At 33.3% G+C, this 16,123-nt stretch overlaps 1 protein-coding gene across 1 annotated transcript in view; it reads right to left on the bottom strand.

Moving 5' to 3' along the window:
- RPS6KA6 (ribosomal protein S6 kinase A6) overlaps positions 1–16,123 on the bottom strand; it is a 129,834-nt gene that overhangs the window by 80,522 nt on the left and 33,189 nt on the right. Inside the window, 3 exon segments of the mRNA XM_017516582.2 lie at positions 6,218–6,297; positions 7,697–7,777; positions 8,747–8,828. Of these exon segments, the coding sequence (XP_017372071.1) occupies positions 6,218–6,297; positions 7,697–7,777; positions 8,747–8,828 (243 nt within the window).

Raw genomic sequence — 16,123 nt, 5'->3', positions numbered from 1 at the left:
ACAATAAAATAAACAAATGGGACCAAAAAAAAAAAAAAAATCCCAACTAGCATAGCAAGATGGTAGATTTAAATACAACTACATAAATTATCATATTAAATGTAACAGGTCTAACATTCCAATAAAAAGTCATAGACTCTCAGATTGGATAAAAATCAAGGAAACTATGCTTCCTTAAGCACCACACATTTAATATAAAGACACAAATAGGCTAAAGTTAAAATATGAAAAAAGATATATCAAACTAACACTCCTTTATTTTTAATGTACTTTAGGTTCTGGGGTGTATGTGCAGATCATGCAGGATTGCTGCATAAGTACCTACATGGCAATGTGGTTTGCTACCTCCATCCCCCTGTCACCTATATCTGGCATTTCTCCCCATGTTATCCCTCCCCAACCTCCCTACCCCCTGCTATCCCTTCCCTAGTCCCCCCCATCAGACCCCAGTATGGGATGTTCCCCTCCGTGTCCATGTGTTCTCATTGTTCAATACCCGCCTATGAGTGAGAACATGCGGTGTTTGATTTTCTGTTCTTGTGTCAGTTTACTGAGAATGATGGTTTCCAGATTTATTCATGACCCTACAAAGGACATGAACTCATTGTTTTTTATGGCTGCATAGTGTTCCATGGTGTATATGTGTCACATTTTCCTTGTCCAGTCTATCATCAATGGGCATTTGGGTTGGTTCCAGGTCTTTGCTATTGTAAACAGTGCCATAATGAACACACATGTGCTTGTGGAGCGACCATATTAATATCAAATTAGATTTTGAAGAAAAGAATATTACCAGGGATAAAGTCAGTCAGGTTATCTCACCATGATGAAGGAGTCAAGTCATCAAGAGGGAATAATAACCCTAAAGATTTATGCACCTAAAAACAGAACTTTGAAATATATGAAACAAAAACTGACAGAAATTAAAGAAGAAATACACAAATTTATAATTAAAGTAAAAGCTGTCAATCCTTGTCTGTCTAAAAAATGTGTAGGATAGGCAGAAAATCAGAAAAAAATAGAGGAAATTTAATATCACCATCAAAAAACTTGATCCAGTCCACATTTATAGAAGCTTCCACCACCCCAAAATAGCAGAATACACATTCTTCTCAAGTGGACATGGAATATTTACCAAGATACACCATATTATGAAGCATAAGACAAGTATAAGTTAAAAAGAATTAAAGTCATATAAAGTATGCTTTATGGCCATAATGACATTAGATTAGAAATCAATAGAAAGATATGTGAAAGAATACCCAAATATTTGTAAATTAAGCATACTTCTAAATACCCAATGGATCAAATAAATAAAAAGGAAATTACAAAGTACACTGAACTGAGAGAAATTTAAAATGACACATATCAAAACTTGTGGGATGATTCTAAAGCAGTATTCAGAGGGGAATTTATAATACTAAACACCTACATTATTAAAAAAAGAAGAAAGGCCTCCAATCAACAAATTCAGCTCCCATCTTAAAAACCAGAAAAAGAAAAGCTAATAAAACACAAGTAAGAAAAAAGATTGAAGCATAAAACAATGTAAAAGAAAATAGAAGTAGAATAAAGAAAAATCAATGAAACCAAAAGCTATTTCTTTGAGAGTAATGAAATTGATAAATCTCTAGTGAGGCTAGGCAGAACAAAAGGAGAGAAAACATGAATTATCAACATCAAATATGAGAGCAGTGACATCACTAACAATTCTACAACTACAAAAAGGACAATAACGAAATATTATGAACAACTTTATGTCAGTAAATTTGATAACTTTGATGGAATAAACAAATTCCTTAAAAGACACAAGTTAGCAAAATTCACACAAAAATAAATAACATAAGTCTATTATATAAATTGATTTTGTAGTTAAACACTTTACTATAAGAAAAACTTCACGTTCAGATGCCTTCACTGGTGAATTACATCAATCATTTAAGGGCAATTTATCATTGAATCTACCTAAACTTTCCCAGAAAGTTAAAGAGGCAAAAATTACACCCAACTCATTCTATGAAGTCAGAATTACTCTAATACCAAAAACAGACAAAATAATACAAGAAAATCACAAATACTCCTCATAAAAATAGATGCAAAATTGTTAACAAACTTTCAGCAAATATCATCCAACAATTTATAAAAAGGTTAATACATCAAGACTAAGTGGGGTTCATCCGTAAATAGAAGGTTGGTTCAACATTTGACTCTCGATGTAATTCACTATAGTAAGACTAAAAAAAAATGATCATCTCAATAAATGAAGAAAAAGCATTTGAATAAATCTAAAATTGATTCCTGATTTTTTATAAAACTCTTAAGAGAGGACACAAACTGATGGAAAAACATTCCATACTCACGGTTAGGAAGAATCACTATCACGAAAATGGCCATACTGCCCAAAGTAATTTATAGATTCAATGCTATATCCATCAAGCTACCATTGATCTTCTTCATAGAACTGGAAAAAAACCCTTTAAACTTCATATGGAACCAAAAGAGAGCCCACACAGCCAAGACAATCCTAAGCAAAAAGAACAAAGTTGGAGGCATCTACCTGACTTCAAACTATACCACAAGGCTACAGCAATCAAAACAGCACAGTATTGATATCAAAACAGAGATATAGATCAATGGAAGAGAACAGAGGCCTTGGAAGCAATGCCACACACCTACAACCATCTGATCTTTGACAAACCTGACAAAAACAAGCAATGGCGAAAGGATTCCCTGTTTAATAAATGACATTGGGAAAACTGTCTAGCCATGTGCAGAAAGCTGAAACTGGACCCCTTCCTTACACCTTTCACTAAAATTAACTCCAGATGAATTAAAGATTTAAACATAAGACCTAACACCATAAAAACCCTAGAAGAAGAAAACCTAGGCAATACCATTCAGGACATAGGCATAGGCAAGGACTTCATGACCAAAACACCAAAAGCAATGGCAACAAAAGGCAAAATAGATAAATAAGATTTAATTAAACTTAAGAGTTTCTGCACAGCAAAAGAAACAACCATTAGAGTGAACCAGTAATCAGCAGAATTGGACAAAATGTTTGCAATCTACCCATCTGACAAAGGGCTAATATCCAGAATCTACAAGGAACTAAAGCAGATTTACAAGAAAAAAAAGCAATAAACCCATTCAAAAGTGGGCAAAAGATATGAACAGACACTTTTCAAAAGAAGATACATATGAGGCCAACAAACATGAAAAAATGCTCATCATCACTGGTCATTAGAGAAATGCAAATCAAAATCACATTGAGATACCATCTCATGCCAGTTAGAATGGCAGTCATTAAAAAATCTGGAGACAACAGATGCTGGAGAGGATTGGAAAAATAGGAACACTTTTACACTGTTGATGGGAGTGTAAATTAGTTCAACCATTGTGGAAGACAGTGTGGCAATTCCTCAAGGATCTAGAAATAGAAATTCCATTTGATCCAGCAATCCCATTACTGGGTATATACCCAAAGGACTATAAATTCTTCTATTATAAAGAGACATACACACGTATGTTCACTGTGGCACTGTTTACAATAGCAAATATCTGGAACTAATCCAAATGCCCATCGATGATAGACTGGACAAAAAAAAGTGGCACATATATACCATGGAATACTATGCAGCCATAAAAAGGATGAGTTCACATCCTTTGCAGGGACATGGATGAATCTGGAAACCATTTTTCTCAGCAAACAGACACAAGAACAGAAAACCAAATACCGCATGTTCTCACTCATAGGCAGTTATTGAACGATGAGAACACATGGGCACAAGGAGGGGAACATCACACACTGGGGTATGTGGGGCATGGAGGGCTAGGGAAGGGACAGCAGGGGATTGGTAGGATGGGGAGGGATAACACTGGGAGAATGCCTGATGTAGGTGACGGCGGGATGGAGACAGCAAACCACCATGGCATGTGTGTACCTATGCAACAATCCTGCAAGATCTGCACGTGTACCTGAGAACTTAAAGTACAATTTAAAAAAAGTAGCACAGAAGAGAATTTTCTCAACCTTTGCCATCGATTTTTAAAAGCTGCTAAAAGTGTTAAGTTTGGCTAGACTGTGGGAAACAAGCTCAATACACAAAAAATCAGTTTCGTTTCTATCCAATTTAAAATTGAAATTAGGAAGTCAATTCTATTTACAATAACATTAAAAACAGGATTTACTTAGAGGTAAATCTGACAAAAGAAGTGAAAGACTTACACTGAAAACAAGATAATACTGAGAGAAATTAAAGATGACCTAAATAAATTGAGAAAGATACCATGTTCATGAATTGAAAGACTCAATATTACTAAAATGTAACTTATCTGCAAAGTGACTTATATATTCAATGAAGTCCCAACCAATATCCCAGCAGGGCATTTTTGTACAAAGTGCAAAGCTGAATTTAAAACTGATATGGAAATGGAAAGGACCTAGAAGAGCCACACTCTGAAAAAGAAAAGCAAAGTGCAAGGATTTGCATTACCTGACTTCAAGACATATTATCAAAGTACAGTAATTCAGACAGTGTGGTATTGTCATAAAGATAGACAAATGGATCAATGAACAGAACAGAGTATACAGAAATAAGCCTTCATATATATGATCAATTGGTTTTCAAGAAAAATTTTAGGTAATTCAGTGAAGAAAAGATAGACTTTTCCAATAATGATGCTAGAACAACTGGATATCTATGTGCAAAAAAAAAAAGGACTTCTGCACATACCTGTAACCATATACTAAAGTGAACTCAAAACTGATCCTAAATCTAGATGTAAAATTCAAACTACAAAACCTCTAGAAAATAAAAGAGAAAATCTTTACCTGGGATTAGGCAGATATTCCTTACATAGGACACTAAAAACACAATTAATAAAAGGGAAAAAAATCCTATAAATCAGACTTCATCAAAATTAAGAACTTCTGCTTTTCAATAAACACTGTCAAGAGAATAAAAAGACAAACCACAGACCAGAAGAAAACATTTTAAAATAACATATATGATCAAGGACTTACATCCAAAATACATGAATAACTCTTAAAAACTTAATAAGAAAACACACAATCCAATTTAAAAAAAAGACTAAAATGTAAACAGACATTTTACCAAGAGGATATATAGCAAATGAGCTCAAGAAAAGATGCTCAACATCATTAGTCATTAGTGTTATACAATTCAAAACCACAATGGGATACTACTAAAAACTAATCTTAAAAAATTTTAAGACTGACTATACCAAATATTGCAAAGTATTACCACAAATGTTGGCAAGGATGTGGAGTAACTGAAACTCTCTTACACTGCTGGTGGGAATGTAAAAAATATATAATCACTTTGGAAAACAGTTTGGCAGTGTCTTTAAAGGTTAAACATACACCTACTACATAACCCGGTCATTGTACTCTTAGGTATTTACCCATGAGAAATGAAAACGTATGATACAATCATTTCTATATGAATGTTTATAGCAGTTTTATTAGCAATATCAAAAACTGCAATGACCCAAAAATCCATCAATAGGTGAATGATAAACAAATCATGATGTATCCATACAATCAGTAATACTACGCCATCAATAAAAATGAATAAACGATTAGTACAAACAACATAGATGAATCTTAAAATAATTATGTTAAGTAAGCCAGACAAAAAAATGGATATACAATATGATTCCATTTATATAAACTAGAAAATATAAACTAGTGACAGAAAGCAGATTCAGTAGGGTTAAGGCAGGAGGATGGTATCACAAAGGGACACAAGAAAATTTTGGGGGATGACATATATGCTAATTATTCTTATTGTAATGATGGTTTCACAGTTACATATAAATGTAAAAACTTATAAAATTGTATACTTTAATATGTACAGTTTATTGTATGTCAATTATACCTCCATAAAACTATTTTAAAATGAATAAACACTACTCCCAGAGGTGTTTAGGTAGCTTGAGTAGCCAAAGTCCTAGGCTTGTCCATATCTACTTTATTCAGTTATTCATATTGTTCTTTTGACTAAGAAAATGACAAGTAGCACATTGAGATGATAGAAAATGCCATTAACAGGCACATTACCAAATACTATGCAATGAAATAAACAGAGTAATTACCATTTAAAATTTCAATAGGAAAAACGTAATTAGTGAAAGAATAAAAGGGATTTTTCTTAGTTTTGTTTCAAGAGCATAAAGATGTACAGACACTTACCTCTTTGGATAATCTTGTGAAAACATCTCCTCCCCTGAGAAAATCCAGTATTAAGTACAGTTTCCCTTCAGTCTGAAAGGCTAATTAAAAATTAGAATGTAGTAACAGAACAATCTCTAAGGCTTAAAAAGCTTACTATGCTTTTTAATTAATATATGTTTAAGATTTTACAGTATTTACTCACATGGTCCACAAATGGATAACGTCTCAAAATTAAACCCAGTATTTAATCCAGTGTTGAAATAGCTATGAACCCCTTCCCAGAACATAATAACCTTGAATGTGGCTTGCACAAAACTTCTACCACCACCAATTTCCTAATTTATGAAGCATATTCTACTGCAATTGCCTAAATTTAGCCTATAAAACCTACTGAAAGTCCACGAATCCTATAAAACAGCTAACCAAAAATGCCACTTCCTCTATTAAACTTTCCAGGATTTCTCCCTTTTCACATTTTTCCACAGCTTCCTTGATCTCTTATCCAGTGAAATAACTTGCTGCTACTTTTGAGATCTCATTATATTTACACCTCTTTAATGGTACTTATTCCATTTTAATTTGTACAATTAATTTGTTTACATCTCTGTGTTCTCTACAGGTTGTAAATTTCTTGAGGTCAAAAAGTGTTTCACATCTATAGCCCACTGAATTTAATACAGTAATTTTACACACAATAAGTGTTTACTGATTGACATACTACAGATTGGGGAAGGTCTTTAGATGTTACTTTTTTATTCTGTTAGTATTATAAGAAGTAAAAGAATGATGGGTGAAAATTTCTTATTGGTTTTTAATAGCAATAATTGGGTATATATTTTAATGTATTATTTGTGAAAGTTATACTAAGAATAAAATAGCTGCTACTTTTTTAATATAGAAAATTAAAAGTGACAAAGTACACTATGTCAGAGATAGATAGATAGACAGATAGACAGATCTCATCTATATGTTAAATTAGTAATGTAGTCATGATTCACATTCAGAAATGTCTAACTCCAAAGCTGATGTTCTTTCCACTACATCTACTGCTTCTTACTGGTAGTCCTCTCCCATTAAATATAAAAAATAACTCAAGTAGACTAACATAACTACATGATCCTCTTGAATGTAAGTAGGAAATAGATAAATATGGTCATTATGAACAAGCAACCGAATGTTTTATGTAAATTATCACAATAGTATATAGTCTAAGATTACTGAAGGTACATCCTAGTAGAGTACATAAATACTACCAGACAGGTAAGTAAAAAACACTATCTTGTTATTTTAGACAAGTTAACCAACTTAGAAAAATGAAGGATATACAATTAAAAACTGGATACTGATATTTATTTCAGACAAATACATTTTACATAGTTGAATATACTAAGTAAGTCTAAATTATTTACTTCCTGTTTTAGTATTATCTGAATGGAAATCATAATTCTCTAATTCCATATTAATAATGATTAAAAGAACAAAACTAAGATTACATACCATAGTGCAATTTGACAATAAATGGATGATTTACTTCCACCAGTATATCCCTCTCCATCTTTGTCCGAACTCTGTCTCGAACTAAAAATTACATAATGCTACAATATATTACTCTTGTATCATTTCAGTTAAGATTCCATCAATAATTTACCAAACAAAAAATATAAAAATATAAAATATAACTTCGTAAATGCCTAAATTTGCAGTTTACATATTCCTAGATAATAATGACCATATTCTCAGAAAGCAAAAAGATTTCATTACATCTAGAGACAGGTTAAGGTAGCATAAATAGGTATGTAGCTAATATGCATTTATTATGTACTCATTTTTTTTTTTAGACAGGGTATTGCTCCTTGCCCAGGCTGGACTGCAGTGGCACAATCTCAGCTCACTGCAACCTCCACCTCCCAGGCTCAAGCAATCCTCCCATCTCAGCTTCCCAACTAGCTGGAACTACAGATGCATGCCACCACGCCCAGCTCATTTTTGTATTTTTTGTAGAGACAGGGTTTTGCCAGGTTACTCAGGCTGATCTTGAACTTCTGGGCTGGGCTCAAGGGTTCAGCCTGCCTCAGCCTCTCAAAGTGCTGGGATTACAGGTGTGAGCCAACACACCCGGCCTGTTAATCTCTTTAATTGTTCAAATGAGTTTACTGATTAAAACTGATCTGGTCATAAGGGGTATTTTTATCACACCCTAAAAGACAGTGTGTGCAAATGGCTGTACTTTCTCAATATGCAACATTGACACAGAAAAGGAAAAACCAAGAATCTTGAAAGAAAAGTGTATAGCCTAATTAAGTTAATAAGTTTAAATTAAATGAAGTATGTTGCTTTTTCTAGGATCAAATTTTTACTGCACTCTCACTAAGTTAAGGCATATGTCAATATCAAATCTAGTAATATTACCTACTGGCTAGAAAAACTGCCACAAATACTAATGTTAAAAATAGCTACATCTATTCACCTTATACTAGCAATATACAGCATATTTCTTAAAATAACGCTTTGCCAAATTCTACTTTAATAAACTTTCTAATTTTCTACCTTTTAAAGAGGCTTTTTTTAACACCTTCATTGCATAGAGCTGCCCAGCATCAGGACCGGTCTTCTTTCTAACAAGAAAAACCTAGTAGAAAATTTAAAAAAAAGGAAAAATCACATTTCTAGTTATTCTTGCTGTACACATACACACCAGCATATACCTGTATCCTTGCATTTTCTCTAATTTTATAAACATATACCTTCCCATAGAGGGAAGGGGGAGAGAATGAGAGATTTGTTGAAGGATACAAAATTGCCCTGATCTGATCACCATACATATTACATATTGAAACTCCACTATGTACCCCATGAATATGTATAACTATTTGTCAATTTAAAAAAAAAATGAAAAAAGTTTTACTTTCTCCTATAAATTATGCTATAATTTACATTATTATTTTCTCACTTCCCTTCATTTAATAAATCATAATACATATAAATACTACAAGGAAAAGGTTTAAAATAGATGACCTGGTCATGAACTTTGAGAATTTGGTGATGTAAAAGACAAATAACATAATGAAAGACAAATTTGAGCTACATACCTCCTTTTAAGACCCAGCCCACTTTCTGTTAACTTAATAGGGAGCAAACAAACATTATGGCCCTATATACCTTAATTAAATATACTTTATTGCTAAATAATGCTAAAGATCATCTGAGTCTTCATTATTACTGATGGACAGTCTTGCCTCAATGTTGATGGCTGCTGAGTGATCAGGGTGGTGGCTGCTGAAGGTTAGGGTGGCTGTGGCAATTTCCTAATATAAGACAATGATGAAGTTTGTTGCATAGATTGATTTCCTTTCATGAGAGATTTTTCTGTAGAATTTGATGCTATTTGATAGTATTTTACACATAGAATTTATTTCAAAATTGAACTCAATCCTCTCAAATCCTACCACTGCTTTATTAAATGTTTATGTAATATTCTAAAGCCTTTATTGTCATTTCAACAAAGTTGATGGCATCTTCACCAAAAGTAGATTTCATCTCAAAAAACATTTTCTTTGCTCATCCACAAGGAGCAACTCCTCATCCATTCAAGTTTTATCATGAGACTGCAGAATTTCAGTCACATCTTTAGTTCCACTTCTAATTCTAGTTGTCTTGCTATTTCCACCACATCTGCAGTGATTTCCTCCAATGAAGTCTTGAACCCCTCCAAGTCATCCCTTAGGGTTGGAATCAACTTCTTCCAAACTCCTGTTAATGATATTTTGACTTCTCCCATGAATCACAAATGTTCTTAATGACATCTACACAATAGTGAATCCTTTCCAGAGGTTTTAATTTGCTTTGCCCAGATTCGTCAGAGCAATCATCATCTATGGCAACTATAGCCTTAGAGAATACATTTCTTAAATAATAGGACTTGAAATCAAATTTATTCCTTGTGCCATGGGCTGCAGAATGGATGTTGTAATAGAAGGCATGAAAACAACATTAATCTCCCTGTACATCTCTGTCAGAGCTCTTGGGTAACTGGGCGAATTGCCAATAAGAAGTAATATTTTGAAAAATATCTTTATTTTGTGAACAGTAGGTCTCAACAGTAGGCTTAAAATATTCAGTACACCATGCTATAAACAGATGTGCTGTCATTCAGGCTTTGTTATTCTGTTTCTAGAGCATAGGAATAGATTTAACATAATTTTTAAGGGCCCTAGAATTTTTGGAATGGTAAATAAACAATGGCTTCAACTTTAAGGTTCCAGGATCACTAGCCTCTATCAAAAGAGTCGGACTGTCCTTTGAAGCTTCGAAGCTAGGCACTGACTTCACTCTAGCTTTAAAATCTAGGTGGCATCTTCTTCCAATAGAAGGCTGTTTCTTCTACAGTCAAAATTTGTTGTTTAGTGTAACCACCTTCATCAATTATCTAGATCTTCTGGTTAACCCGCTACAGCTTTTCTATCAGCACCAGCAGCATTACCTTGCACTTTGATATTATGAAAATGGCTTCTTTCCTTAAATGTCATGAGGCAACCCCTGCTAGCTTCAAACTTTTCTTGTGTAGCTTCCTCACATCTCTCAGCCTTCACAGAATTAAAGACAGCTAGGGAATTTCTCCAGATTAGGCTTTGGCTTGAGGGAGTGTTGTGGCTGGTTTGATGTTCTATTTAGACCACTAAAACTTTCTCCATATCAGCAATAAGCCTGTTTACCCTTACTATTATTTGTATGTTCACTGGAGTAACAGTTTTAATTTCTTTCAAGAATGTTTCTTTGCATTCACAACGTGGCTACCTGTTTGGCACAAGAACCTCAGCTTTTAGCCTATCTCAGATTTTGACATGTCTTCCTCACTAAGCTTAATAATTTCTAGCTTTTTGTTTAAAGTGAGAAATTTGGAACACTTCCCTTCCCTTGAACATTCTGAGGTCACTGTGGAGTTATTACTTAGCCCAATTTCAATATTCTTGTAGGTCAGGGAAGAGAGGGACCCAGGAGATAGAGAAAGATGGAGAAACAGCTGGTCAGTAAAACAGCCAGAACACACACATACTGTTTATCAATGAAGCTCACTGTCTTAAGTGTGTATGGTTTGTGGCACCCTGAAACAATGACAATACTAATATCAAAGATCACAGATCACAAATCCCCATAACAGATATAATAGTAATTAAAACATTTGAAACACTGTAAGAATTACCAAAATATGAGACAGAGACAGAAGGTGAGCATATGCTGGCAGAACAATGGCACCCAAAGACCTACTCAACACAAGGTCACCACGAAGCTTCAATTTATATATGTATGTGTGTGTGTATATATATATATGTATGTGTGTGTGTATAATACATACATATACATACATATACATATACACATATACATATATACACATATATAAACACATAATATCTGTGAAGTGCAATGAAGTGAAGCATAATAAAAAGAAATATAGCTTCATTAAGAAGATGACGAAGTCAATGTGGCAAATAAACATTTGCCAAAATTCATGTTTTTGGCAGAAAGCTCAGATTCTACCATTGAAAAAAAAAAGGATCAGTTATTTTTCTATGAATGGGCTCACTCCATTCATTTTTGAGAAAACACCTACCAAATAAGCATACTTATGTAACCATAGTTTATCGTTCTTTCAAGGAAAAGTGGTGATCCATGAAAACAGTGTGGTTCAGCTCACAACTCAAAACATTTGCACAAGTCCTCTGCCTTGAGACAACCATTCTATTTTGTTATGCAGTTAAAGGGCTTGATGTGTACTTCCCATTTTATCACAGATTATTGAAAAGAAGGGTATTCAAGGGTTGAGATTTAATAAATGTAATAATTGTTAATGTCTCATCAAGGACATTCTTACACTGTATATGTAAGACAATGAAGAATACAATGATTACTAGTACCATTTGAAGTCACTGCCTTGATGGGCCAATATGCCAGCAGTTGTACAAATGATACCTTAGGATGACTGTGAAAAAGCTTTGACTTGAGAACTCCCTAAAAAGGTCTTAGGATTGTTCAGGGGTATGCAGACCACAATTTCAGAACCACTCTTATAAAACATAACCCTCAGTGGAATTGTAAAGAATGGAGTATGAAGAGTAAGAAGAGGCAATCAAGGAAGAAAGAAATAGTGTAGGCTTTCTGCACACACTGCTACATAAAGGGGCCATTTTTTTTCCCTAGTTCTTCTACATTTACTAGTATCCCAAAATGGCATCTAATAGAATCCATCATTTGCAGTCTAGAGAAGTAACTGCTTGTTTATCATCTGATCTATTTTTTCCAGGTCTTATGAGTGACTTTCCCAGCATAAGAAAATATCACATCTCACTGCCCAATTCCCAAAATCAACTATAAAAGTAGTTCTCTTTCCACCCCATTCTTATCTATTACCTAAAATTTTTCAACCTTCCCAAGGTTATATTTATTGATTTGTACTATCATAATGTCCTTTTTTTGTCATCTGAAACTCTCCCTTCTCCTTCCACCTCACTTTCTTCAGGTTCTGCACCATTCCAAAAGCTTGACAGTAATAATAATGTAACTGGAAATAAGGTGATAATGTACTTTTCAGTAATCTATTTCTTTTTCCTAAGATAAATCATCCTTGAAAAATTTTCCTATCCTGATATAATAAAGTTGTGCTATATCACTTTATCTTCCCATATATGTACTCATTAGTTGTTTAATCAACAAATTAACATTCATTAAGCACATATTCTGTATCAGAAATTGTGCTGCACACTGAGGGATACAGAAATAAACTGTGAACACGAGGATAGAGAACTTTGTCAGAAACATCATATCCTTTAAAGAAACAGATACAAGTAGGCTATGAGCTAAATTATGTACCCTCAAAGTTAATACATTAAAGTCCTACCTCCAAGTACCTCAGAACATGAGAGTATTTGGGGATAGGGTGCTTAAAGAAATAATTAAAGTTAAAAAGTAGTTGCATGGCTTCAAACTACTGTACCTAAAACCATACCTATATTGATAAAAGAGGCTTCTTTTCAGTCACTCTAATCCAATCATGGGAAATTGTCCAGAAGAATGGATGAATTATTCCAATCTACTTTTAGGACTTTTATATTTTTCTATAAGAATATTCGTAACTGTGGTGAGCTGGAAACTCACACATTTTTAAATGCCGATTAAAGAGAAAGAATCAACTTCAGAAAATTTTAAGATGTCAGCATACGTTTTATAAAACTATCACTCGAGACTTGATCATTTATTTAAGAGTATAAGCATTCAATATTTTCAAAAATTCATTTTTACGTTCTATAGTTAAAGTCTTTACTATCACAAAAGCAAAAGTATTATTTTTTTATAATCAACAAATGTTAAAATGTATGTTTTGTATAAATATTAATTGGCACATGATATATAGGGGTGACCAATCAGACAATTTCAAAGGTATTTTCATGTGTTTGTGTTTTAAAATAATTAATGTAAGTTTAGTTTACCTTTCAACCCATACATTAATGATCATTAATAGCATTATACTTGGTGTGCTTAGGACAGAATTTTATATGCACCTTTCATGATAATAATGCATGCTTTATTAAACTACAATTTTAAGTTGACTTTAGCAGGGTTGCCCACTATTAAACAGGCAATAAAAACATTTAATATTATAAGGCTTTACATTGGCTAAAATCCCATTTACTGCATTGTAACAACGGAACTTTTGAAGAAAAACTTAAGTAAGACTCTGCAGCTCAAAGTCTCTTGGAATTGCTCCTACACTTATCTGAATCACAGCCTTGGCCAAATTCCTGAATAGGTTCAGCATATAACAAGTCACACCTACACATTGCCTACGCAAATGATGTAATCCTGACAAGCAAGTATGTTCACATCCTAAGGAAAAAAAGCCACCTCCTTAATATTTCTTTGGTTGATGAACTACATAAAAATCACTATTTTGGATTTTAATATTAGGAATTAAAAGAAGGCTTCAATGATATTCTTCTTAAAACAAAATCCCAGCACAGACAAAGTTGAGTTTTCCCTGAATTTAAGGACTACATTGACAACTTGTCAGCATGTTGGTATATTTAACATGAAGATGTTACTGAATATATTTCATTATGCTATAAAGTATTTTCTTTACAACAACCCATGAGATAAATTTATCTGGTCTGTTTGTTAATTATAATACACTCAAATATATCAGATTCTTTATAATGGCTACTGGAAAACTTAAGTCTTAATTTTTGACCCATTAGAAAAGGACTTACAGACCCTTATGTCATGCTTTTGTGAACAGCAGAGTGTACTCCTGGATTCATCTAATCTTTCCTGCTCTGCGTTTTCTGTTTACATCATCTTCACTAGTTATTTTTAATTTTATTTAGTATTCATCTGTGAAAGCCTTAAATCCTTTTTGGAACAAAGCTGGAGATAAAAGTATATATGAGTAAATACATACATCAAAAGACAAAGCAAGTAATTTTAATATCTTGAAATGTTTGCCTGGTGAGATTTTATTTAAGTCAAATATTTAAGCATTTATACATTTGGAATATAAAATAACTTTATCTCTGTTCATCTAAAATTAACATCATAAAAATAGCTATAGAGTGCAAAATAGTTAAAACAATATTGTGCTTTTAGAAACGTTGAAATAAAGTTCTACATAATGTACATGCCTACTCTACAGATCAGTTCTATAAACACTCCCCACCACCATCACCACCACCACCACCAATCTATTAACAGTTCCTTCCAGTTTTTCTCTCCTCAGAACCCTGTTCAACTCCTATCTCTTTGTATTATACAGCTCCTGTACCAATTCACTGCCAAGCTGTAATTTATTTCAGTTTGCCATTTTTGTGTCCTGATAATATTTATTTATATTTCATGTTATATTCTATAATGCATAAATATCAGGCTACTTTAAGACAACATCTATTTTATAGTTACTAATACTGCTTATACAACTGTAGTACACACATTGAATGTTCAATAAATGTTTTTCCTTGGGAAGCTAAAGTGGGAAGATCACTTACATCTAGGAATTCGAGACCAGCCTGAGCAACACAGCAAAACCTTGTGTCCAAATTTTTTTTTAATTAGCTGGGTGTGGTGGTGCATGCCTGTAGTATTAGCTCCTTGAGAAGCTGAGGATGGAGGATCACTTGAGCCCAGGAATTCAAGGCTACAGTGAACTATGATCATGCTACTGCACTACATCCTGTGTGACAGAGCAAGACCCCATCTCTAAAGCCCAATAAAATAATAAAATAAAAATGTCTTTCTTTAAAATGTTCAGAGCATTATAAATAATCTATGCTCAATTGTCTATTTTCTCCTTTAAAACTAAATCTCAACCACTTGAAATTAGTATTTTGTCTTTATTTTTCTTCCCTTAAATTGTGGTTGGTGCTGTTTTTCTAAAGGCTGTTACTATGTGTATGCAATAATTTTCATATATTAGATATTAGGTGTATAAAGGTCAGGAACCAGGTCTACACACTTCTTTTCTAAAACCATGTTCTTAAGTGCTTAAGAAACAATTCTAGTAATGACTATAAGAGTTAATCCTACTGAATTTTGCTTTCTGCCTTGGAATGTAAGCTCCTTGAAGACTTAAATTTCACACAAACCATATATTACCCAGTAACTATCTTTGTTCTACTTTATTTTAACAAGTGATAGACGACTTCATGAATTCATACATGCATGAAGACATAAATTCTGATTTCTGTGACATAGCTAAGAAATGTAGATTAAATCACCAGGAGAGAATAAGCTGTATTCATGCCAGCATGTAAACAAGGAGACAGAAATACCATTTTTTACAAAACTCAAGCTACTTTGATTTAGGCAGCTAATAAAGGGTATGCTATATTTTTCCCTAGAGAAATCAGTAAGCCCAGGGGATTGGAAATCTTGATTGTT

The sequence above is a fragment of the Cebus imitator genome, unplaced genomic scaffold (genome assembly GCF_001604975.1).
Source record: "Cebus imitator isolate Cc_AM_T3 unplaced genomic scaffold, Cebus_imitator-1.0 Scaffold595, whole genome shotgun sequence".
NCBI lineage: Eukaryota > Metazoa > Chordata > Mammalia > Primates > Cebidae > Cebus > Cebus imitator.
Note: the sequence above shows the minus strand (reverse complement) of the source record. Positions and strands in the feature narration are given on the sequence as shown.